This window comes from Lepidochelys olivacea, assembly GCF_965140295.1.
Source record: "Lepidochelys olivacea isolate rLepOli2 genome assembly, chromosome: 9".
NCBI lineage: Eukaryota > Metazoa > Chordata > Testudines > Cheloniidae > Lepidochelys > Lepidochelys olivacea.
The window spans coordinates 74,422,109-74,447,270 of record NC_140419.1 but is presented as its reverse complement, the minus strand read 5'-3'; the positions used below and the strand labels follow the sequence as shown (position 1 = coordinate 74,447,270).

At 42.3% G+C, this 25,162-nt stretch overlaps 1 protein-coding gene across 1 annotated transcript in view; it reads left to right on the top strand.

The window, feature by feature from the left end:
* The window catches only part of LOC311526311 (connector enhancer of kinase suppressor of ras 2-like), a gene marked incomplete at its 5' end in the record, with an annotated part of 376,450 nt that overhangs the window by 310,432 nt on the left and 40,856 nt on the right, over positions 1-25,162 (top strand). Inside the window, 3 exons of the mRNA XM_084639211.1 lie at positions 11,576-11,624; positions 13,085-13,260; positions 14,492-14,565. Coding sequence (XP_084495337.1) covers positions 11,576-11,624; positions 13,085-13,260; positions 14,492-14,565 — 299 coding nt within the window. The remainder of the gene's footprint in view (positions 1-11,575; positions 11,625-13,084; positions 13,261-14,491; positions 14,566-25,162) is intronic.

Sequence of the window (25,162 nt, the reverse complement as noted above, 5' to 3'; positions counted from 1 at the left end):
GCCCTTGATAAATGCTGGAGCACTTCTTACCGGTACTGATCTGTCCCCCGGGTAGCTGTGCTGTTGCTGATATAGTAGCAGTAGAGGCTCCCTTCTACAGTGACAGCTATGCACAAGCTATTGGTACTGTGACAAAGTTCCTGCTCTACCTTGGTGGGTCTTGCGCTTATTGGCGGATTTGCTCGTCTTGGAGCTTCACGGCAGCCCTCAGCTTGGCCGTTTTTCTGAATTCACAGTCCAGGTCGACTCCTCCTGTGTCTGACCAGGAGTTGAGAGGATCTGGGGGGAACCCGGGCCCGCCCTCTACTCCAGGTTCCAGCTCAGGGCCCTGTGAAATGCAGCTGTCTAGAGTTCCTCCTGGAACAGCTGTGCGACAGCTATAACTCCCTGGGCTACTTCCCCATGGCCTCTTCCCAACACCTTCTTTATCCTCACCATAGGACCTTCCTCCTGGTGTCTGATAATGCTTGTACACCTCAGTCCTCCAACAGTCCGCGTTCTCACTCTCAGCTCCTAGTGCCTCTTGCTCCCAAGTCCTCACATGCACACCACAAACTGACGTGAGCTCCTCTTTAAAACCCAGGTGCCCTGATTAGCCTGCTTTTATTGATTCTAGCAGCTTCTTGATTGGCTGCAGGTGTTCTAATCAGCCTGTCTTAATTGTCTCCAGAAGGTTCCTGATTGTTCTGGAACCTTCCCTGTTATCTTACCCAGGGAAAAGGGACCTACTTAGCCTGGGGCTAATATATCTGCCTTCTATTACTCTCCGATAGCCATCTGGCACGACCCTATCACAGTATGCATAATGAAACATCCATTCCAGTGACTGAGATAGTACACAAATACAGGAGGAGAACTAACTGCGGTGATTTATAGGCCTCCCCTTGAAGTACATGTTCTTAGAAAATCTTTCATGTGGAACATGTTTGAGATGGGTGGGAATGATGGGTTGACCTCTTGAACCCTCTCTTTTTTTCGTTCTCTCTTCCTGGCCCAGAAGCCCATTCCTGCTGCTACCTACTGCACTGAGGAAATTAGACCTCTGCTCACTAAAGGCATAAACCTGTGCTATTGACAAATTGTTTCCAGGTGTCACTTCCACCTGCTTGCTATCTCCCCAGTCAAGCTAAGGAAGGTAAGAAATGCTGGAAGGAGCTTCCCTTGATGGTGCATCACTACCTTCCATACAGTCTACAAAGAACTCTCACTACACCTCCTCCTTTCTCACCCCTACCCTCCAGCTTAAATATCACCACTGCTGACAAACACTTGATCCCCCGCTTAGAATCATAGAATATCAGGGTTGGAAGGGACCTCAGGAGGTCATCTAGTCCAACCCCCTGCTCAAAGCAGGACCAATCCCCAACTAAATCATCCCAGCCAGGGCTTTGTCAAGCCTGACCTTAAAAATATTTAAGGAAGAAGATTCCACCACCTCCCTAGGTAACGCATTCCAGTGTTTCACCACCCACCTAGTGAAAAAGTTTTTCCTAATATCCAATCTAAACCTCCCCCACTGCAACTTGAGACCATTACTCCTTGTTCTGTCATCTGCTACCACTGAGAACAGTCTAGATCCATCCTCTTTGGAACCCCCTTTCAGGTAGTTGAAAGCAGCTATCAAATCCCCCCTCATTCTTCTCTTCCGTAGACTAAACAATCCCAGTTCCCTCAGCCTCTCCTCATAAGTCATGTGTTCCACTCCCCTAATCATTTTTGTTGCCCTCTGCCGAACTCTTTCCAATTTTTCCACATTCTTCTTGTAGTGTGGGGCCCAAAACTGGACACAGTACTCCAGATGAGGCCTCACCAATGTTGAATAGAGGGGAACGATCACATCCCTCAATCTGCTGGCAATGCCCCTACATATACATCCCAAAATGCCATTAGCCTTCTAGGCAACAAGGGCACACTGTTGACTCATATCCAGCTTCTCGTCCACTGTAACCCCTCGGTCCTTTTCTGCAGAACTGCTGCCGAGCCATTCGGTCCCTAGTCTGTAGTGATGCATGGGATTCTTCCGTCCTAAGTGCAGGACTCTGCACTTGTCCTTGTTGAACCTCATCAGATTTCTTTTGGCCCAATCCTCTAATTTGTCTAGGTCCCTCTGTATCCTATCCCTACCCTCCAGCGTATCTACCTTTCCTCCCAGTTTAGTATCATCTGCAAACTTGCTGAGGGTGCAATCCACACCATCCTCCAGATCATTTATGAAGATATGGAACAAAACCAGTCCCAGGACCGACCCTTGGGGCACTCCACTTGATGCCGGCTGCCAACTAGACATGGAGCCATTGATCATATCCCGTTGAGCCCGACAATCTAGCCAACTTTCTATCCACCTTATAGTCCATTCATCCAGCCCATACTTCTTTAACTTGCTGGCAAGAATACTGTGGGAGATTGTATGAAAAGCTTTGCTAAAGTCCGGGAACAGCACGTCCACTGCTTTCCCCTCATCCAGAGAGCCAGTTATCTCGTCATAGAAGGCAATTAGATTAGTCAGACATGACTTGCCTTTGGTGAATCCGTGCTGACTGTTCCTGATCACTTTCCTCTCCTCTAAGTGCTTCAGAATAGATTCCTTGAGGACCTGCTCTATGATTTTTCCAGGGACTGAGGTGAGGCTGACTGGCCTGTAGTTCCCGGGATCCTCCTTCTTCCCTTTTTTAAAGATGGGCACTACATTAGCCTTTTTCCAGTCGTCCGGGACTTCCCCCGATCACCATGAGTTTTCAAAGATAATGGCCGATGGCTCTGCAATCACATCTGCCAACTCCTTTAGCACTCTCGGATGCAGTGCATCCGGCCCCATGAACTTGTGCTCGTCCCGCTTTTCCAAATAGTCCCGAACCACTTCTTTCTTCACAGAGGGCTGGTCACCTCTTCCCCATGCTGTGCTGGTCGTGAAGACAGAGGCAAAAAAAGCATTGAGTACATTCGCTTTTTCTACATCCTCTGTCATTAGGTTGCCTCCCTCATTCAGTAAGGAGCCCACACTTTCCTTGACTTTCTTCTTGTTGCTAACATACCTGAAGAAACCCTTCTTGTTACTCTTAACATCCCTTGCTAGCTGCAACTCCAGGTGTGATTTGGCCTTCCTGATTTCACTCCTGCATGCCCGAGCAATATTTTTATACTCCTTCCTAGTCATTTGTCCAATCTTCCACTTCTTGTAAGCTTCTTTTTTGTGTTTAAGATCAGCAAGGATTTCACTGTTAAGCCAAGCTGGTCACCTGCCATATTTACTATTCTTTCTACATGTTGGGATGGTTTGTCCCTGTAACCTCAATAAGGATTCTTTAAAATACAGCCAGCTCTCCTGGACTCCTTTCCCCCTCATGTTATTCTCCCAGGGGATCCTGCCCATCAGTTCCCTGAGGGAGTCAAAGTCTGCTTTTCTGAAGTCCCGGATCCGTATTCTGCTGCTGTCCTTTCTTCCCTGCGTCAGGATCCTGAACTCGACCATCTCATGGTCACTGCCTCCCAGGTTCCCATCCACTTTTTCTTCCCCTACTAATTCTTCCCGGTTTGTGAGCAGCAGGTCAAGAAGAGCTCTGCCCCTAGTTGATTCCTCCAGCACTTGCACCAGGAAATTGTCCCCTACACTTTCCAAAAACTTCCTGGATTGTCTGTGCACCGCTGTATTGCTCTCCCAGCAGATATCAGGGTGATTGAAGTCTCCCATGAGAACCAGGGCCTGCGATCTAGTAACTTCTGTGAGTTGCCGGAAGAAAGCCTCGTCCACCTCATCCCCCTAGTCCAGTGGTCTACAGAAGACTCCCACCACGACATCACCCTTGTTGCTCACACTTCTAAACTTAATCCAGAGACACTCGGGTTTTTTTGCAGTTTCATACTTGAGCTCTGAGCAGTCATACTGCTTTCTTACATATAGTGTAACTCCCCCATCTTTTCTGCCCTGCCTGTCCTTCCTGAACAGTTTATATCCATCCATGACAGTACTCCAGTCATGTGAGTTATCCCACCAAGTCTCTGTTATTCCAATCACATCATAATTCCTTGACTGTGCCAGGTGCAGGACTTCCAGTTCTCCCTGCTTGTTTCCCAGGCTTCTTGCATTTATGTATAGGCACTTGAGATAACTCGCTGATCGTCCCTCTTTCTCAGTATGAAGCAGGAGCCCTGCCCCCTTGTGCGCTCCTGCTCGTGCTTCCTCCCGGTATCCCACTTCCCCACTTACCTCAGGGCTTTGGTCTCCTTCCCCCGGTGAACCTAGTTTAAAGCCCTCCTCACTAGGTTAGCCAGCACTTCTACTGCTGCTCCCCAGGCATATGGCACTATAATGTACACATACTTACTCTAAGGCTGCACTGCAGGTGGGAGCATCTACTTGTGTGTTTTCAATGTTTTTATTGCGCTCAGTTATTGGATTAAGGTAAAAACCCTTGAGGGTGAGAATAGCTGAGGTGTAAACAACCAGATTTTCTTCAACATATTAGTTTCCTTAAATCTTTTCAGCTAGTCTAAATCACTGATCTCTGTTGTATTATTTAAACATAGGTGCAACTTTTCAGTTAGGTAATTTTGTGTCAGCTAAACATGTTCCTCTCTGTGGTTATGCTGAGGTTTGTGTCGCTGCTGGAACTTCACGAATGCAGACTGTTGTCAGCCTATGTTTTGTGCTACTCTTTTAACATCACACTTCATGCTGTGGTTTTGAGAAGAGGCCATAAATGCTGACAACCATGGTACATTCTCTCATCTTCTGGCTGGTTCCCATAGCCACTCTATGAATCATTTTGAAGTTGCAAGTGTAAAATGTTTACTTATACTGTAAAAAGAAAAGGAGTACTTGTGGCACCTTTGAGACTAACAAATTTATTTGAGCATAAGCTTTCGTTGAGCTACAGCTTGAAACAATGGGTGTTACCATACACCCATTGTTTCATGTTTTCTGTGAATATAAAATCTCCCTACTGGATTTTCCACTGCATGCACCTGATGAAGTGAGCTGTATTTCACGAAAGCTTATGCTCAAGTAAATTTGTTCATTTCTAAGGTGCCACAAGTACTCCTTTTCTTTTTCTGGATACAGACTAACATGGCTGCTACTCTGAAACCTACTTATACTGTGTAGCCTAAAGTGGATTATTTGGTTCCATTGCATCTTAAAATTTGAATCTAGAGTTTTGTAAGTTACCAAAGCATTCATTGCTCAGTGTATTCACTCATGCCCTTTTTTCCTTGTTCTTTTAACTGGCATAATTTTATATGCTGTTCAATACACAGAAGTAGGAGAATGAGGCTGATTGACTCATAATTTAAAATTGCAAGTCTCTTCTGTTCTCTGATCTATTGTGCTTCTATTCTCACCATTTTTATGTTGAATCAGATCTAGAGATTTGTAATGTATTATGAATAATTTGATATAGGCATTCTCCAGCTCATTCTAAGGAACTACTACTCTACTTCTCAACCTGTTCTGTTTGAATTTTTAAGGAATTGTAAGCAGTCAAGCTATTTCTAAAAATGTTCTGACGATATCATTTATTCATTTTAAATGTCATGTCTTATCAATGTACATTTCAGCTCAAACTTTGTAACCTATGCTTACAGAGTATGGCTCTTCCCCCCGCCCCTCTGCACACACACTCCCCTAACTCTAGTGACTAGACCACTTACAGATTTATGTGTCTGCTACAAATTTTGAGATAAAAGATTTATTCCTTACTGTATATGACCCACCCAGGGTCATTATGTCACCGCTACATGGCTGTGAAAAGGCTTCTATAAATAGCAGTCATTGTGCTCCCAGCACTCAGCAGATTGGGGATTGCACACTCTGGGTCCTGAAAATGTGATGGAGAGGAGCAAGGGCTATGAGACAGTCACCTGCAATGGCCCACAGAGAAGGGACAGTGTATTAGAGCAGGAGTTCTCAACCTTTTTCTTTCTGAGCCTCCCTGCTATAAAATTTCCACAGCCCACCTGTGCCACAACAACTGTTTTCTGCATATAAAAGCCAGGGCCAGCATTAGAAGGTAGCAAGCAGGTCAATTGCCTGGGGCCTCCATGAAGCTAATTTGCTCAAGCTTCTGCTTCAGCTCTGGTTAACAGGGCTCAGGGCCCTGGGCTTCGGTCCTGCATGACAGGGCTTAGCCTTTCTGCCCTGGGCCCCCATGAGTCCACCACTCGTCCTGCTTGGTGAACCCCCTGAAACCTATTCATGACCCCCAGGAGATCCTCGACCCCTGGCTGAGAACCACTGTGTTAGAGGGAGCAGCCTGCTCCATTCTGATTCATCCCCATTCACAAGAAGCATAATCATTCTTTGGGCAGTCTGGTTGCACAGCACATCTTACTCGCTGCTCTGGTTTAAAATAAATACGTAAAAGCCACAATACATTGTTTAATTTTTTTGCCACTTTTTCCCATTTAACAGCCATTCTATGTCCTCGTTTCCAATATTTCTCCTACAAACAGCAACAGACTGCTGGCCTTTCTCTCTTCAATCTTCCATGCCACTCCACAGGCTTGAAATACAGGTCCCCCATCCAGCAGATGGAGAGAATTTACTAAGTCTTTGCATGATATCATACCTGTTACATTTATGGATTTTGTCAGTCTCAGAGTTCAACTCTATCTATCTGCAGCACGTCAAACATTGTACTGTTGTTGGCTGGGAGAGTGGCCAGAACAGAAGAGAGAATGGAGCAGGCCTAGAAAAATGGGAGAATGACTCAGAGGCTAGAAGAATTTCTGGACACACGTTAGTGTACAGCTGCCCCTGGAGCATTGCTATAGACAGTGGCAGTCTGTGGGTACTCGGTCTGGTGTGCAGTGAGCCAGGCTTCACAAGAGTACGGCGTAGCTGATTCCTGCGAGAGATTCGGGGCCAGAAAGTGCTCATGCTGCCAAATATGGCAGGTCACTTCTGGCTGAATTTTAAGGGGACAACGAGCAGGCCTACGATGATACTGAGACAATCCCTCCCATCCACCACTGTCATTTAAAATTATGCCTTGCTTAAGCCTCTCCAGCATTCAGAGTCCTCTCTTCAGATGCTCCTATTATGTGGTATGCTTGTGCAGTGTTTAAATTATAACCCTCGTTGCATATCTTTAAATGAATTATTGTACATTTTATAATCTATATTCCACATTCAACCCTTACTCATAAGAAGGATGTTCCTTAATGAATAATAATTAGACTATGCACTTATTACAGCACCTTCTCTCATAGAAACTCAAAGCCCTTTACAAAAATAAGTAAGCATTATTCTGATTTTACATATGGATAAACTGAGACACATAGAAAAGTGACTCGTACAAGGTTACACAATGAGTCACTGATAGAATCGTCAGTTGAACCCAAGTCCCTTATGCCCAGTCCTCTGCTCTAACCACTAAATTGCAGTTGCCTCTGTAACTAAACCCCTGTCTAACGAATAAAATCATAAATTTTTAAAGTAGTAAAATATTGTTGCACTTATCATAACACTGTAACTGCACAATTTTTTTCAGGTTCTCATTGTTATTTCATATCTACAAAGGACTGTTGGTATTTACAGCTTCCCTCTGTGGCCCAAACTATAGTCACAGTCTAATAATGCCATCTTGCTGGGATTTATACTTAATCTTTGCTTTGTGCTGAGCTAACTCAGAATATCTGATGTATCTGCAAACAGTCTTGCACTATTGAGTAACTTTTCAGCTATTTTTGTCTCTCATTTCAGGCTACACTGTCAGGGGAATTTCTGATGAAAAGAACAGCATAACGGGGTATATTTGCAGTGGTATTTGTTTGGCCTTTTATGTGGTCTACTTATTCAGAAAAATGCTACTTTTACAGAATGTCCTCCCTGAACAGAAAGATCTTGCTAAGCTAATAAAAGCACCAAATGCCCATGTCTCATTTTATATAATTTTTATAATAGAGAAGAAATGGTAATGGAAGGAATCTGGGCCATATAGTTCGAGTTCTGCCAGTTTTCCTGTAATAAATGTCTATTTTCAGGGGGAAATAACTGAACAGAGAGAATTTTATGAATACTGAAATTCAGCACAAAGTTTCAACCCAAAAGCAATATTTTTGCAACAAATTTAAGAATACTCAGTTTTGTATGTTTAAATTGGTTGTGTGGAAATAAAAATATAAGTTCACCAATTTAGAGTACTATCTTAAACTTTTCACTGTGGTCTAAAACATATAAAATGGCAAGCAGTTCGTCTAAATTAAACATTTGTTTATTATTATGATCTAATATTATATTCAGAGCTTTGTGTGTTCTGCAATTCATGGCTACGGAACTTGCTGTGCACAATTGAGCTTCAGAATCTAAATTTTCTTTTTAAAAAACCCCATATTTTTAGCCCATACTGGTTGCAGAGATAACATTGAAAACAGGATGGAGTACACACTGATGTCTGCCTGCATATGCATATAGGCTGAAACTGTAGTCTTAGGTAATATTTGCCCCATGTATTCCACTTGGTTGTTAACTCTGAAGCTTAAGGACAACATTTTAATATTAACAATAACTGTCTCACTGATTATCATTTTAGGAGAAATATCCAGTTAATGTGCTTTTCTCACAATCTCAAACTTCTTCCCATACTTGTCTAGGGACCAGAAGTCATAGCCATGTCCTACCCATCTGCAAAAATGTCATCTAGCCCTATGATAATTTCTGAGATGAAATAAGGCATTATCAATTCAAAAATATTCACGTTGAAAATGAAAATGTGAAGACATAAAATTAATTTAATATCAAAATAAATAACTGGGCTGGAATACTGTACTAATTATATAATTCACGTCTAGGCATGCATATCATGGTCATCATCCTGATGTCTGAGTCTTTCTTCCAACCCATCCCCCTTCTCTCCCTTTAGCCTTCAGCAGATCTTTTTTCCTCTCCTCACTCCCTTTTCTTTCTGTGTTCCAGCCAGGCTCTTTGCCTCTCAGATTGTAGTATATTTTGTTTTCATTTTGTTCCAGAATTAAACTAGGAGGAAGAGACTATGTAAACCAACAAGAAGAGCCCTGCTGACCTGTAGGGTGAGATAGGAATAGAAATGAGATGAAAGACCCCAAACTGCTCCCATTGAACAGTAGCAAAGTTCCCATTGACTTCAGTGGGAGCAGAATGCAGCCTGAGGGAGGGTAATGATCCAAAGGGATTGGGGTTTGGTTTTTAAAAATATTTAGAAAACAGTTTCCCTTTAAACATTTTCTCAGCCCCCATTCTCTTTGCATTTGAGTGGTTTCTTTGATTTGTTTTTGGAAAAGGTGAATTTCTTTGTTTTTTCTCCTTTTCATATTAGTAGTGATGTTTTTCTGTTTCATGTGAAGGAAATAAAAAGCTAAGGTGGTGTCATTTTTGCTGGTAATCAGCTTGAAAATCCTGAGAACAAGAACCAGTCTGGGCAGAAAGGGATTATAGCAGCAAATCAGAGCAAAGATCAGTGCAGTGTGGTCATTGAGAAATAACTACAGTGGGATTATGCAAATACCTGCACAGCTGACAGGAAGGGGTTTCACCCAGTACAAGAATTCACACACTGTGTGGTTATTGAGAAATAGGCCTACAGAGACAAATCAACCCCTTGGAGGCAAGCAGAGCACAAAGAGTTGTACTAAAAGGGAAACAACCACTGTACAGTTAAGTCTCAATAGCTGTAGAGTTTCTTGTACTCTGATTTGCTTACATTATTGTATCTATTGCTTATGGTTATGATCAACTTCCTTAAAAAAACTGCTGCTTAACCACAGTAACTTCTAGTTACTAGAGTGTTACAGATAGATGTTTAATATGGTAAAAACACCTGAAATACTGTGTACATTTATGTGATGGATGTAGACATTATATTATTTTTTTATTTATTTGTATTATGGTACCAGCTAGAACCCCCTGTTAAGGATTAGGACCACAGTGTGCTAGGCACTATACAGACAAATATCAAAGATGACAGTCCCTGATCCAGAGAGCTCACAATCTAGATGTCAGACAGGACAAAACAGATGAAAAAGTATGCCTTTCATTCACCATGCGATGCTGCCCTACATTCAAAAACCAGTTGGAGAACACTTCAATCTCCCTGGTCACTCAATTACAGACCTAAAAGTTGCAATATTACAACAAAAAAACTTCAAAAACGGACTCCAATGAGAGACTGCTGAATTGGAATTCATTTGCTAACTGGACACCATTAAATTAGGCTTGAATAAAGACTGGGAGTGGATGGGTCATTACACAGAGTAAAACTATTTCCGCATGCTTATTCCCCCCCTCCCCCACTTTTACTCTCACCTGCTTGTCAACTGTTGGAAATGAGCCATCCTGATTATCACTACAAAAGATTTTTTTTTCTCCTGCTGATAATAGCTCACCTTAATTTGTTAGTCTCTAAGGCGCCACAAGTACTCCTTTTCTTTTCACCTTAATTGATCACTCTCGTTATAGTGAGTATGGCAACACCCATTTTTTCATGTTCTCTGTGTATATATATATCTTCCTACTGTATTTTCCACTGCATGCATCTGGTGATGTGGGTTTTAGCCCACGAAAGCTTATGCTCAAATAAATTTGTTAGTCTTTAAGGTGCCACAAGTACTCCTTGTTCTTTTTGCTGATACAGACTAACACGGCTGCCACTCTGAAACCTGCCCTACATATGTGTCTGCAATGCCACAAGCTCCTTGCCTTTGCTCTGCTAATGACTACAGCCGCAGCAGCCAGCAGTCCACTTCTCCTTCAAGCTGGCCTGTTCTTTCTCCCGTGCCATTCCCATGCATAAAAAATCTCCCCACTCTCCATTAAATAATACTTATGTTTTAAAATGAATAAAAATGACTTACTTTCCATTGTTTTCCGAATTAATGGTATATTCTGCGATCACAAAAGAATGTTACTAAATTTTGGGTGTAATTTCATTGCTACAGCAGGCATGTACCTGGATATAATTAGAGGACTTGTATATGAGTTCCCACTAATATGGCATTAAACAAAGACTAAAGTCACATATTAACTTTATAAGATTCAGGACAGAAATTTCCCCTTGAATTGATTAGTTGTGTGTTACAGTTTAATTTATTTTTAAAATGAATGATTATGTGACTTTTTGTTATTATATAATGCCTGTGAAACCCCCATGAAATGATCTCCTCACTACTTCATAAGGATTCAGTCAAGAGCTCCTGTTGACTTGATAGGGAAGCATGTGGCTAAATACTCCAGGTAGCTCTGTGAAAATACAGATGTTAGTTTATTTATTTAGCATTGCATTGTTCTGCTTGTTTGTTGTTTGTTTTTATCCTCCTATTATTATAAAACAAAATAACACCAAAGGAGATTATTGTGATTGCTCAGTACCACCAATGATTACTACCGTTTTTTGCTGCCTAATAACTACAATTTGTGTTACTTTTATTACAATATTTTATAATATGATTATTAAAAATTAAGATTTTCTCGTGCTTGAAATGGCAAAGATAAGAAGATCATGGACACAGACAATCATTAATGAAGAGATTACTGTATATCAACAGAATAACATGGTTTAATACTGCATGGACTGGTACTCATCCATATTTTTTTCTCTCCTTATAGTCTTTCCACTACGCTTCCCTGAGGGTAAAAACCAAAAAATGGTCAAAAGGTAAACCATTTCAGTTGATAAATATTCAAAATTTAGAAAATGAAGGCCCTATTATGGCTTTAGAAAATGAAGGCCCTATTATGGCAATGGGAGGAGTGTGGGTCACGTATACAGATCCACTGTCGGGATCAGACCTAATTCATGTATTTCCAGATATCATATACATTTATCTACAAGTTTGCTTGTAAATACTCAAGGGGACCGTACTGTGGACCTGTTATCCCATTAAAATAGGTGTTAAAACTTCCCTTGATTTCAGTGGCAGAAAGACATCTATTATGCCATTTCTTACCACTTTATTCTTTTAAAAAAAACAAACAATTTGTGAATATCAAGAAAACAATCTTTTGATAAAAAGTTATAAAATAAAAAGGCACTTCTTTTGTCATTCTATAATCTGGTATAATTTATACATAGTACATGCAAACTGGTCTTTTTATTCTGTTCGCAGTTTTAACTCACTGCCTAAAGACTTCTCCTTTACTCAGTCAATAAATTTATAGTATTTCTAAAGCTGTATGCAGGATGCAGTATCTTCTTTTGAAAAGAAGAAAATGTTAAGATCAATGGAATACTATCAAGAAAAGGGTAGTAATTTAATGTGATCTAACCTTCTGGCACTGCTTCACAGCTGTCAGACAAATATAATGTATGTAACAATGTAAACTTGATTTTTCACAGTAAAACATCTAATGTTTTAATTAACTTTGCAGTAGGCTTTTAAGGAAAAATTATACAATATTAAGAAAAAATTCTGTTTGATAGTGATATCTGTAAGACAGAGTGACATTTCAGGGTTATCAACTAGGATGTGTTGAAGTAATGAAGACAAAGTATTTTCCTGTTACAGAGCATTTAAACTAAGTTCAGTAAATCTAAAATATTGTTGATGAATTAAAATCAGAGTACAAGTATTGTGGGCATATACTGCTCCATGATTCTTATGGAATGATGATACTCCCTTTTTTCTTGACAATAAACTTCCTTACCAGAATTTGACTTATTTTAGGGCAGCTAAAATTAAGAGCTAAAAACGGACTGAGGAAGTGGTGTTTGGATTTGGATCAAGATTTAAGTTTATGCCACTTAAAGACCAAATCAGGACTAGGTTTTTGGTTTGGATTTGATGATGCCAAAATATCACAAACTATTTTAATGAGATTTCGGCCCCATATGGCAGAACTCCTTTGAGAATAAATAATTGGATAAGATTTTATTCAATCCAAACCAGAATTACAAACCACGCCTCTTCTATCTTTGCATCCATCTGGAAACCAAAATCATAGGACATGTCTAGATTCAGGAATTATAATCTGAACCACCCTCCACCCTGAAATTTGAAGGGTTTCAGTTTAGAGGTTCCTGTTTTGGCTCATCACTAGTTTTAAAAAGTAAGTTATTGTATTTATTTTTGTAGCAATAGGATCCCTCAGTCTCTCATGTTATCTTCCCATTTACAGGGAGCTCTCTGACTAGTGGGAGCAGGAGACGGATTTCCTGCAAAGACTTGGGCCATGGAGATTGTGAGGGCTGGCTGTGGAAGAAAAAAGATGCCAAAGGATACTTTACACAGAAATGGAAAAAATACTGGTTTATTCTGAAGGATTCTTCATTGTACTGGTACACAAACCAGAATGTAAGTATATGCTACACTGGAAAGAAAGAAAAAACAGCCTAAATTAAATTTTGCTACTTTTTAAATAAAGGAAGCTAATATTTACCAATTAGTAGTTAAATACGCAGAGTTTACTTGGACATGGGTCTGTGATACATGGGTCTGGATGGGAAAAAATTCAGCTGCAATGATTCAGTTGAAGTCTTCAATCATCTATGTGCAAGTCTAACAATAAAATAGTTACATGGCATTCTTCAAGAACTACAAGTGTCAGAAATAAACAGTACTTCTTTTCCATATTTGTTATTCATTAGGTTAACAAGATGTTCGCTGTCATCTTGCCCTACTATCAACAGTGTGGGGAAATTCAGCCATGAGTTACACCTGGGATGAGTTCATCCCTACAGTCTAAAAATTAAACCAAAGTGAAAACCTGACTCAGAGGAGCAGTTGATTTGAGTCATGGAGACTTATTTTCTTAGATTATGCTGAGGGCAATAATAAAACTGTTTGAATGTATGCTTGTATGTATGATTATGTTGGGGGTAATAATAAAACAGTGTGAGTGTATGCTTGTGTTGTGTGTATACCAATATATTTATTGATGTGTCTGCAAATGTCAGATGGTACTCCTTATGTGTGCCAGTGGTTCCCAGGCTGTGTGGTACGTAAACCACCAGTGATCTGCGCAGCACTTACGGGTGGTCTTCAGAAAGCTGGCCTGTCATATTGTGCCGGTTGTCTTCTTCCACTGTTAAATGACATTTAAGGAAATGAAAATTACATGAAATATTTTCCTAATATTACTTTTCCATGCAAACAATTGTTGAAATTGCCACAGTAATGTTTTCAGTCACCATTAGGAAGGGAGGTGTCCGCAATACAATAACTGTTAAGATGTAATATACTCTTTAAACAAATGGGTTCAGATTCCTGCTATGATGTTGAAAGTAATTTTCACATTTGAATGTGCTTTGTATTGTCTTTAACACAGAAGGACTGGTGTTACTGTGGTTACTGGTGTTAGTGAACTGACAAGTCGGTCACTTTATAAAAAACTGTCAACAGCATATGTTTAAGTAAACTATCTTCATGAATTAACAGTGTGGGAACAATGTATTCTTTATCTTTATTCATTGGACTTGACCTGGCTTTTGACCATAAGTCACAGCTGTCCAGTTTTCATCTCCTGTTTCTCTCTTCCTCAATAATGTACTCATCTTCACCTGCACTTCCTCTTCTCTTGTGATAGGATGAAAAAGCAGAAGGATTCATCAGTTTACCTGAGTTCAGGATAGATAGAGCCATTGAATGCAGAAGGAAACAGTGAGTATGAATCACACTGTTCTACAAATGAAAGGATCACCTTTGTAAGGATATCGTGTAAAGTATGGCTCTGGGGAAAGCAGTCTGTCTGTCTTTATCTAGAATGCAAAAAGTTCCAGAAAAGGAGTTATATAGAAAACCCTAAAACAGACCGATACTGTTTTACAGCCTCATGGGCACCAGTGTTTCTTATTTACTTAAAAAAATTAACTTGAATTAAGTGGCATAAACTGTAATGCAAATACAAACAATTAGAAAACTCTTTCTTAGCTATCCAGATACCTAATTCCTATTTTAATGAAATGAAAGAATCCCGGGGGAAAGTATATTAATTAGGAAGTAGATAAAGATTTCTTACTGTGATGGGATTTACAGAACATAAAAATGGCAATACTTATTCGGACCAAAGGTCCGTCTAGCCCAGTATTCTGTCTTCTGACAGTGGCCAATGCCAGGTGCTCCAGAGGGAATGAACAGAACAGGTAATCGCCAAGTGATCCATCCCCTATTGCCCATTCCCAGATTCTGGCAAACAGAGGCTAGGGACACCATCCCTGTCCATCCTGGCTAGTAGCCATTGATGGATCTATCGTCCATGAATTTATCTAGTTCTTTTTTTAACCCTATTACACTCTTGGCCTTCACAACATCCTCTGACAAGGAGTTCCACAGGTTGACTATGCGTTATGTGAAAAAATACTTCCTTTTGTTTGTTTTAAAACTGCTGCCAAATAATTTCATTTGGGGACCCTTAGTTCTTGTGTTATGAGAAGGAGTAAATAACACTTCCTTATTTACTTTCTCCACATCAGTCATGATTTTATAGACCTCTATTATATCCCCCGTTAGTCGTCTCTTTTCCAAGATGAAAATACCCTGTATTATAGTTGGGATTATGTTTTCCAATGTACGTTATTTTGCATTTATCAACATTGAATTTCATCTGCCATTTTGTTGCCCAGTCACCCAGTTTTGAGAGATCCTTTTGTAGTTCTTCGCAGTCTGCCTGGGACTTAACTATCTTGAGCAATTTTGTATTATCTGCAAATTTTGCCACTTCACTGTTTATCCCTTTTCCCAGATCATTTATGAATATATTAAATAGGACTGGGCCCAGCAGACACCCCTGGGAGACACCACTATTTACCTCTATCCATTCTGAAAACTGACCATTTATTCCTACCCTTTGTTTCCTATATTTTACCCAGTTACTAATCCATGAGAGGACCTTCCTTCTTATCCCATGACAACTTACTTTGCTTAAGAGCCTTTGGTGAGGGATCTTGTCAAAGGCTTTCTGAAAATCTAAGTACACTATATCCACTGGATCCCCTTTGTTCACATGCTTGTTGACCCCCTCAAAGAAGTCTAGTAGATTGGTGAGGCATGATTTCCCTTTACAAAAACCATGTTGACTCTTCCCCAACAAATTATGTTCATCTGTGTGTTTGTTACTATAGTTTCAACCAGTTTCTCCGGTACTGAAGTCAGACTTACCAGCCTGTAATTGCCGGGATCACCTCTGGAGCCCTTTTTAAAAATTGGCGTCACATTAGCTATCCTCCAGTCATTTGGTACAGAAACTGATTTAAATGATAGGTTACAGACTACAGTTAGTAGTTCTGCAATTTCACATTTGTGTTCCTTCAGAACTCTTGGGTAAATACCATCTGGTCCTGTTGACTTATTACTCTTTAGTTTGTCAATTTGTTCCAAAATCTCTTCTGACGACACCTCAATCTGGTACAGTTCCTCAGATCTGTCACCTAAAAAGAATGGCTCAGGTTTGGGAATCTCCCTCACATCCTCAGCTGTGAAGACCGATGCAAAGAATTCATTTAGTTTCTCCACAGTGGCCTTATCATCCTTGAATGCTCCTTTAGCATCTCGATCATCCAACCCCACACTAAACCAGGGCAAGGCACAGACAGCAGTGGGCTTGGGATGCCCCATTCCCCAGCTGCTGCAGGGCATGCCCTAGGTGGAGGGATAGCTTAAAAGGAAACTGGTAGCCCAGGGGAAGTGGGAAAGGAGCTACAGGCTGCACCAGGAAGTGAGGCTGGTGCCTGGTGCTATGAGGAGTGGCTACAGCATTGTTAAGACTTTCCGGGAAGCGGTGATCCAGATTCTCCCCCTCTCTTTGGGAGTTGAAAACTCCCAAAAGACTACAAAGAATGGGACATTGTCCCACTGGCAAATTAAGTGGCTATTTCTAAGTCTGTGACCATGCCTCAAACAGAGGATACACAGCCCGACAGGAAGCAACCCAGGGGATAGTATAACTTGGGGTGGACCAACGAGTGGTCCAGACACTGTAATGCTTCTCTGGGGGTCTGTGTTGGAACCCAGTGGAGTGGGGGGACTTGGGTCCCCTAACCTTGCTCCCCTGTACTTCTCCTATGACAGAACACTAAGAGGAGGGGAAGAAACACTCAGGAGGGATTGAGGCCCACTGCATATGACCTGGATGAAGCCCCTTCAAGAATGACCAGGACAGGAAGTATTGTGGAGCTACTGCCTGACTACTAGGCCAGCTGGCTATCGACTGACATTCAATTTAGTCTTTAAGAATGGGACCACCTTCTGCAGAGCAAATAGTGTCCCAGAGTAGAATCATATCACTTGCTATCCTTGTTAATTTGGAGAGAGTGCTAATATGCTGAAAGTGGTAATTTTTCACCCTATTTTAGGGGAGAAAGGTATTCCCAGCTGTTATAATATTTAGGTTCCAAAGGTTAATGGGTTGAAGCTTGGGTATCTCAGCCTCTCCACTGGCCATCTGTTCATCACTATTAGTGGCTTGTGCTCCTGGCACAAAGCATATGATAAATTTACCCATCTTTGTGGCATATTTAATGCTAGATACTTATTGACAGAACTTGAAAATTCTATCTGGCCAGCAGTGCTGCATTTGGAACTAACAGCTGCTGAATACAGCAGGTTTAACACAACAATTCTAGTGCTTTGAGACTAACACATCTCAAGAAGTCCTGATTTATTCCCATCACTTTTTTTTCACACTCCCTGTAAAATATTGAAAATCCTCTGCCTTTGGGAATTGAAGAGAGCAGCATTAATTATATTCTCTTACTAAAGCTTTCCTAGTTATAATTTAATGTCCTGTATTGTTTGTTTGTCATGCCTCTTCAAATGATGAACATGGCATTGGTCTCTCAAAAGCAGGCTTCATACAACTGTGATCATATGAATAATAAACCACTGGTAATATTCATTAGGACAAGGAATGTTGATCAGGATAAAAGTTTTCCTTAGTCACTTTTATTATAATCTCATGATATTATTAAAGTCTCATAAACAGAAGCCAGATCTACAACTTGCACTTTTATTTCTCCTTTCCTCTGAGGATCTCAGGGTGCATTAAATTAAAATTTAGCTGAGTCTCACAATTACAGCCAGGTATTATAGATTTTTCAGTTTGCTGCCAATTCTGAAGAAAAAATTACATTTCAGGTTGAACCAAAACCTTCTTTTTTGTTGTTGAGATTTTCAAATGATCTGAAAAGTTGAAAAAAAATGAATTCAATTTTGAGCATTTTAAACTATTTTTATTCTTTTAAAATACAATTAAAGGAAATTTCTAAACAAAAAGTTTCTTTGAATGGAAAAATCAAAATGTTTCATTAAAAAGTGTCAACACATAATGTTTCAATTTTGGGGGTGAGGTTTCAAAATGAACAATTTGGCAAAACTGACATGAATTTCAGTGTGATTGAATCTGCTTTTTTTCACTGAAAAAAGTTTGGATTCAAAACTTTTGCCTAGGTCTACTCATAATACCCCTATGAGAGAAGATAGTAACTACTAACAACAATACTTAGCCAAAATATGGGCAGGATAATACCCAGTTTACAGATGGTGTCAGTGAGTCAGTGTGCAGAACTGGGAATGGCTTCCAGTCCCCTGGTCTAAACACGAGAACACTTCCAGAACATTTCCCAGGGAACAATTCCCATAGAAAAGAGAGAGAGAGATTCTGACTCTAAATTCCAGTTTTCCCCATATTTTTATTAAATTAATCAGATTTAGGGTCTGTTCCTGCCTCAGTGACATCAGTAGCAAACTGTCTTTGTCTTCAGTAAAAAAGCAGAAGGCTGGTCCTTCATGTCCATCCAGATAGTAGTGCATGCTTATAAACCTGAAGGGTCAGAATCATTTCTCAGCATTTCTGATTGTGTGATAACATCTGTAGGCAGCTAGAATCTGTTGTTAGTTTACAATCTGAAAATTATTCTGAAATATTAAATGAAAAAAGATTAAAAGACAATAAGTCCCAGGCTCCATGGGGTGCCAGTAAACTCTGCTTTCATGGCTGACTTCCCTTCCTTCTCCTTCTGGAGCATGGATGGTTCAAGCACATTGAGGGCCTTTAGCAGAACCAATCTATTGTGGCTTCCCATATAATGTAAGCCTGGGGAAAGCCTCCCCTCTGAATATACTTATCCAGAGTGGGAGGCCCCCAGAGCACTCACCCACTGAGCCACCATCACACATAGGGATGCAGTACCCTACAAAGCCCCATCTTGGGGGTGTTGTCATCAAAAGGATAAGCCCACTTGTTGTGCCAAAAGTCCTCTATACCTTCCCTGCTGTTGCACTATTACCTTCATAGAGCGTGAGTTTCAAAAATGCCCCCTTTGGGGTCACCATCACCCAGGGGAGGCCTGGAGGAAGCTAAGGCACTATCTCATATGTCCAAATCCCTTCCCTTCATGTCTATCAGTGGTGACAGACACGTTCACAGTGTTGAGTCCACCACTGAGGACCTGCTTCTTGCTAAGGCTTATGGCTTCAGCTCCAGCATAAGGTCAGCATCTCACTCAGGAGGGATTAAGGAAGGTAGCCCTCACAGGACTTGCTTTTGCTTCCCTCTACTTCAGGAGATCTTTTTCACTAGATGGGGCTTTTTTCACGAGAGATCTTTGAGACTTGTTTTAAGTTCAGCCCAGAACCAAGAAACCTGAAAAAATCAGCACCTGATCCTCCTCTCACACTGTTGTATTTCATGAGTAACTCCAGTGAGCATATTGAAACTACACTACTGCTAACTGTTTTAAGTAAGAAGAGCATCAGGCCTATGTGATGTAAATAAGGACAGGGAAGAAGAAAACTAACTCACCTTGATCAGCTTGATCAATCGGTCCTTCAGCCTTCATATAGATTATGCCAGTCACAACACATCTTCCATTTTTCTCTTATCCTTGCCTTCCTTCTTCATGTGCAGCCATGCCTTTTCACAATAAAATCTTCCCATCTCTTTGGAGGTTGACCAAGTGATCTTTTCAGTTTCCGTGGATACCACTCAATGACAGCTGTAGCCCATTGACTGTCAGTGAGCCTAGCTATATGCCTAAGCCATCACATTTTACTGTACGTGCTTTCAACAACGACATCTTGCACGCCACTCTGCTGTCTGATCACTTCATTGGGGACTTGGTCGTGGATGGAAAAAAAACGGTTACTCAGCTTCTCGTAACTGTTGTTCTTTGAGATGTGTTGTTCATGTCCATTCCAACTAGGTGTCTGTGTGAGCGCATGCACAGCAGCCGGAAATAATTTTTTCCCATAGCTGCGTCCGTCATGTCGGCCTGGGCTTTCGCGGGAACCATGCCTTCACAGCGCTCAATATAGAGCCCTCCTGACCCCCTCAGTTTCTTCTTGCTGACTACTCCAACAGAGGGGTAGGTATTGGAATGGACATCAACAACACATCTCAAAGAACAACAGTTACAAGAAGGTGAGTAACCATTTTTTCTTCGACTGCTTGTTCATGTCCACTCCAATTAGGTGACTTCCAAGCCTAAATTCTGGAGGCAGGGTCGGAGTTGACTATTGATTGGAGTACTGCTCTACCGAAGGCCGCATCGTCTCTGGCCTGCTGGGTGATCGCATAATGTGCAGTAAATGTGTGTATGGAGGGCCATGTCGCCGCTCTGCATTTGTCGTGGGTGGGAACCTGTGCCAGGAATGCTGCCAAGGAAGCCTGCGCTCGGGTAGAGCATGCTGTGAGCGGAGGAGCAGGCACCCCTGCCAAGTTGTAGCACTCCTGGATGTAGGATGTGATCCACGATGAAATATGGTGGGAGGAGACTGGTAGACCTTTCATCCTGTCTGCCACAGCTACAAAGAGTTGAATAGACTTCCAGAACGGCTTTGTTCTCTCAATGTAGAAGGCTAATGTTCTGTGAACATCCAATGAGTGCAGCTTCTGCTCCCTGCCGCTTGAATGTGGTTTAGGATAGAACACTGGGAGGAAAATGTCCTGGTTGATGTGGAATTGGGAAACCACCTTCGGGAGGAAAGCTGGATGTGGTCTGAGTTGAACCTTGTCCTTATAGAACATGATGTAGGGAGGCTCTGATGTTAGGACTCTGAGCTCAGACACCCTCCTGGCTGAGGTTATCACCACCAGAAACGCCACCTTGTACAAGAGAGAGAGCAGGGAGTATGTCACCAGTAGTTCAAAGGATGGCCCCGTCAACCTGGAAAGGACCAGATTGAGGTCCCAGGCTGGGACCGGCTGTCGGAAATGCGGGTATAGCCTGTTGAGACCCTTGAGGAAACGGCTAACCATAGGGTTGCCAAAGACGGACTGGTTCTCAGCACCTGGATGAAAGGCCAAGATAGCGGACAAGTGAACCCTTATTCATGACATGGACAGCCCCTGCTGCTTAAGGTGGAGAAGTTAGTCCAATATACACGGTATAGAGGTGAGAGTGGGTGACAAACTATGTTGCATCGATCAGATTGGGAATCTCTTCCACTTGGCTAGGTAGGTAACCCTGGTGGAGGGCTTTCTACTGCCAAGGAGGACTTGTCTGACTGGGTCTGAACAGGAAAGCTCCATTGGATTCAGTCATGGAGCTTCCATGCCATGAGGTGTAGTGACTCGAGGTTCGGGTGCAGGAGACTACCGTGATCCTGGGTCAATAAGTCCGGGAAGAGCAGCAAGGTGACCGTGGTTTCCACAGACATTTGCAGGAGTGATGCGTACCAGTGCTGGTGGGGCCAGGCTGGAGTTATCAATATCACCAAAGCTTGTTCCCTACATATCTTGAGGAGTACCTTGTGAACGAGCAGAATGGGCAGGAACTTGTAAAGGAGATGGTCTCCCCATGAGAGGAGAAATGTGTCCGCGATGGAACCTGGACTGTGACTCAGGAAGGAGCAAAACTGCTGACACTTCCTGTTGTGCCATGTGGTGAACAGGTCTATCTGGGGAAAGCCCCACAGATGGAAGATGGAATTTGTGATGTCCGGGCGTAAGAACCACTTGTGGCCGTGGAACGACCTGCTGAGATAGTCCGCCAACTCGTTTTGTACCCCTCGGAGGTATGATGCTTGCAGGTGTATTGAATGCTCTATGCAGAAGTCCCACAACATGAGGGCTTCCTGGCACAGAGGAGAGGAGCGTGCATCCCCCTCCCCTTGTTGGTATAGAACATCGCCGTGGTGTTGTCTGTCATCACCGATACACATTTCCCTGGCTGCATGCCAGGCACACTGCTCTCAGTTCTCTGACATGGATGTGGAGAGCAAGCTCTGCCTGAGCCCAGATGCCTTAAGTCCTGAGGTCCCCCAGATGTGCTCCTTAGCCCAGAGCTGATGTGTCCATCACTAGGGAGAGAGGCGGCTAAGGGCTGGAGAAGGGGACCCCTACACATACTACCTATGGGTTGAGCCACCACAGAAGGGAGTCGAGAACCTGGTGTGGCAGGGTTATGACCCGGTCCAAATTGTCCCAGACTGACTGATACACCAATGCTAGCCATGACTGAAGAGGCCGAAGTCTGAGCCTGGCATGCTGCACCACATACATACAGGCTGCCATATGTCCTAGAAGTTTCAGGCAGTTCTTTGCTGTAGTGGTGGGGAACTGCCTGAGACCTCAAATGATGTTGCTGAGAGCTTGCACCTCACCTCTGGGAGGTATGCCCTGGCCTGGGTCAAGTCTAGCACCACTGCACTGGGTTCTGCCGCTGCAGGGGCCACAGTGCCAGGTAAGCTCATCTCTCCCGTTGTGACCTGGACCTCCTGCTCCTGGTTGTGCTGGAGCAATAGGAGTTGGACTCTGACCCTGAGGTCTCCAAGAAGGAACACCACAGAGGAGCTGCACTTCGGGGCACCGAGCATCAGGAGCTAGAGGACCGACTGGCCTCTCGTTCCTGAACGACTGGTGTCAGAGGGCACTGTGGAGAATGCAAGCACTGGGATAGCATAGCTGGTTTCCTTCTTTATTGTACTGCAGGGCGGACCAGTGCTGTCGACGCAGGTATGAGGTGCAACAAGTCCTGAGCCGCATTAAACGCCTACGGGGTTGATGGGAGCTGCAGCTGCTGACTCCTGATATCCGCCAAGCAGGGTGGGGCCGGACTCAACCGCCCTTCTGGGTCAGGAGTCAACAAGCCCCTCACAGGTCGGCAGGGCTCTATATTGAGTGCCATGAAGGCATGACTCCAGAGGGGGCACATGCCAACCAGGAGTGCAAGTAGGGTGGTACCCTCCCGTACACAGTACCGGCAAGAAATTTTTAGTAGGTACGGGGTACCAGAAAGAGTTGGGGCTAGCCCTCGCCCCCCACTCCAGGGAGGGTGTGGGGCTGCGCTCTGCTCCTTAAAGGAGCAGAACATGTCTAGGGAGGGCATTCATTCTTTATATCGCTTTAACAGCACAATACGTATGCTAACAAACTTAAACAAAGGCTTTGTTTAAGTTTGTTAGCATACGTATTGTGCTGTTACCTTGGTCAGGAGTCCTCAAGAGGAGAGGGGAAGGGGAGACAGAAGGTGTTTAAGCAGTGTTTTTTTATTCTGTTTCTCCCCATTGTTCTGAATTATCCATGACATCAATACTGCATCACATCAAGTCCAAATCATTAGAAGAATGCCTCTGCTTGTACTGACCAGAGGATGTTTGGATTCTGATGTCAGCTCAGTTCTGAATCCTGGTGGGAATCAGGTATTGTCCCCAGTGTACACAGAATTATTCTTTGCAGCCAAACTAGTCTAACATGCATTTTGTTAACTGGAACTGGAGCAGCAAAACAAAGAAAACAAATGCCTCATTTTCCAGCTTCGTGGGTGAGAGAATTATAAGTGAAGATTATAATGCTGGACACTGACGGTCTTAAACCAGCTGCCTCAGGAATCTGCCAAGAACTTTGCTGAAAATATGTTTCTCATCTTAGCAACAGAGCTAAGACTTATCACACATCTGCTCACCTTTATTTGAATGAAGCTCCTTCTGATCTGACAGCTCAGACATTGTCAGTTTCGTCCAGAACAATTTCCAAACGTGGAACCTAATCCTGTAAACCCTTAATCATTTGATCAATCCCACTGAAGACAATGGAACTATTTGCATGACTATGGACCACTTTTATGGACTGGTAAGAGTTTCAGAAGTCTGTTCCTATAAAGGAAGTTGAATCCCCCATTAAAATGAAATGTTTGGGTACAATACCATAAAGAAGTTTAGGATATAGTTCTACTTAAAATTTGTCTTTTAATAAATCATATGTATGCTGCAATGGCTCCTCACCCAATTCTCATATTCCATATAGACCGACTGAATACTACATATTTAGGGGGAAAGTGAATAGTTAAGCATGTTCATGTTTGTATATACAAAGGAGGGTGTCGGAAGGGACAGGGAGAGAGTGGATGGCCTGCGCTGGGGGCAGGGCAGGGAGGCGTCACATGGAAGGTCACCTGGGGAGGTCACGTGCCCCCCCTTGTGTCTCTCCCATGAGGGCAGTACCAGCAAGAAATGATTTCTACTTGCACCATTGGTGCCGACCCAGTGGATGCTGCTATGGGAAAAAAATTCTGGCTGCCGTGCACACATGCACACCTAATTGGAATGGACATGAACAAGTGCTCAAAGAACTATTTGATCAATTGTTTGTTTTGTGGTTTCAATTTATTTTAAGGAAACAGAAGAAAAATGGTCTTAAAAAGAGTTCTTAGTGTTAGTGTATAAATCGCTGTAGCTGAGATAACAACACTAATTTTGCTTCCTCTATCTCAGAGCACAGACAAAACTAGTAGGGTCAGTCATTGAGGAGCTGATCCTGCACTTCTCTCAAAGCACCTATTGCCATAATGCAGAGTTTTCAAAGAGTAAGGAGTGCAGGATTTGGACCTTTGTTACGTGAACAAAGGAAACTTGGGTCCAACAGCAAAAATAAATAGGTGTCTCTCTTTCCAGTATTCTTATCAATCATGGGGAAGCTGCTTTACTGAATAATTGTTACTGCTGCCCATGTTACACATTGAACGGAATACCCTTGAGAAACTTTGACAAAAATGCGTAATTGTTAGACTACTATGTCCTATGTGATTTGAATAATTGTCTCACTCATACCATTAATGAAGGTACTTAATTTTATAAATAGGAGTCATGGCATTATCTCACCAAGGTTTAGCTCTCCTCCAGAGTAAAAGTAATGATTTCAGGCACTATATTTGAGTGCTAAGATGTCCTGGGTGCTACCAATGGAGTTTGGATAGCTGATGTCACTGAAAGATGTTCCATTGATTTTAGGCAGTATCGCCATCACCATATTTAAAAAAAAAAT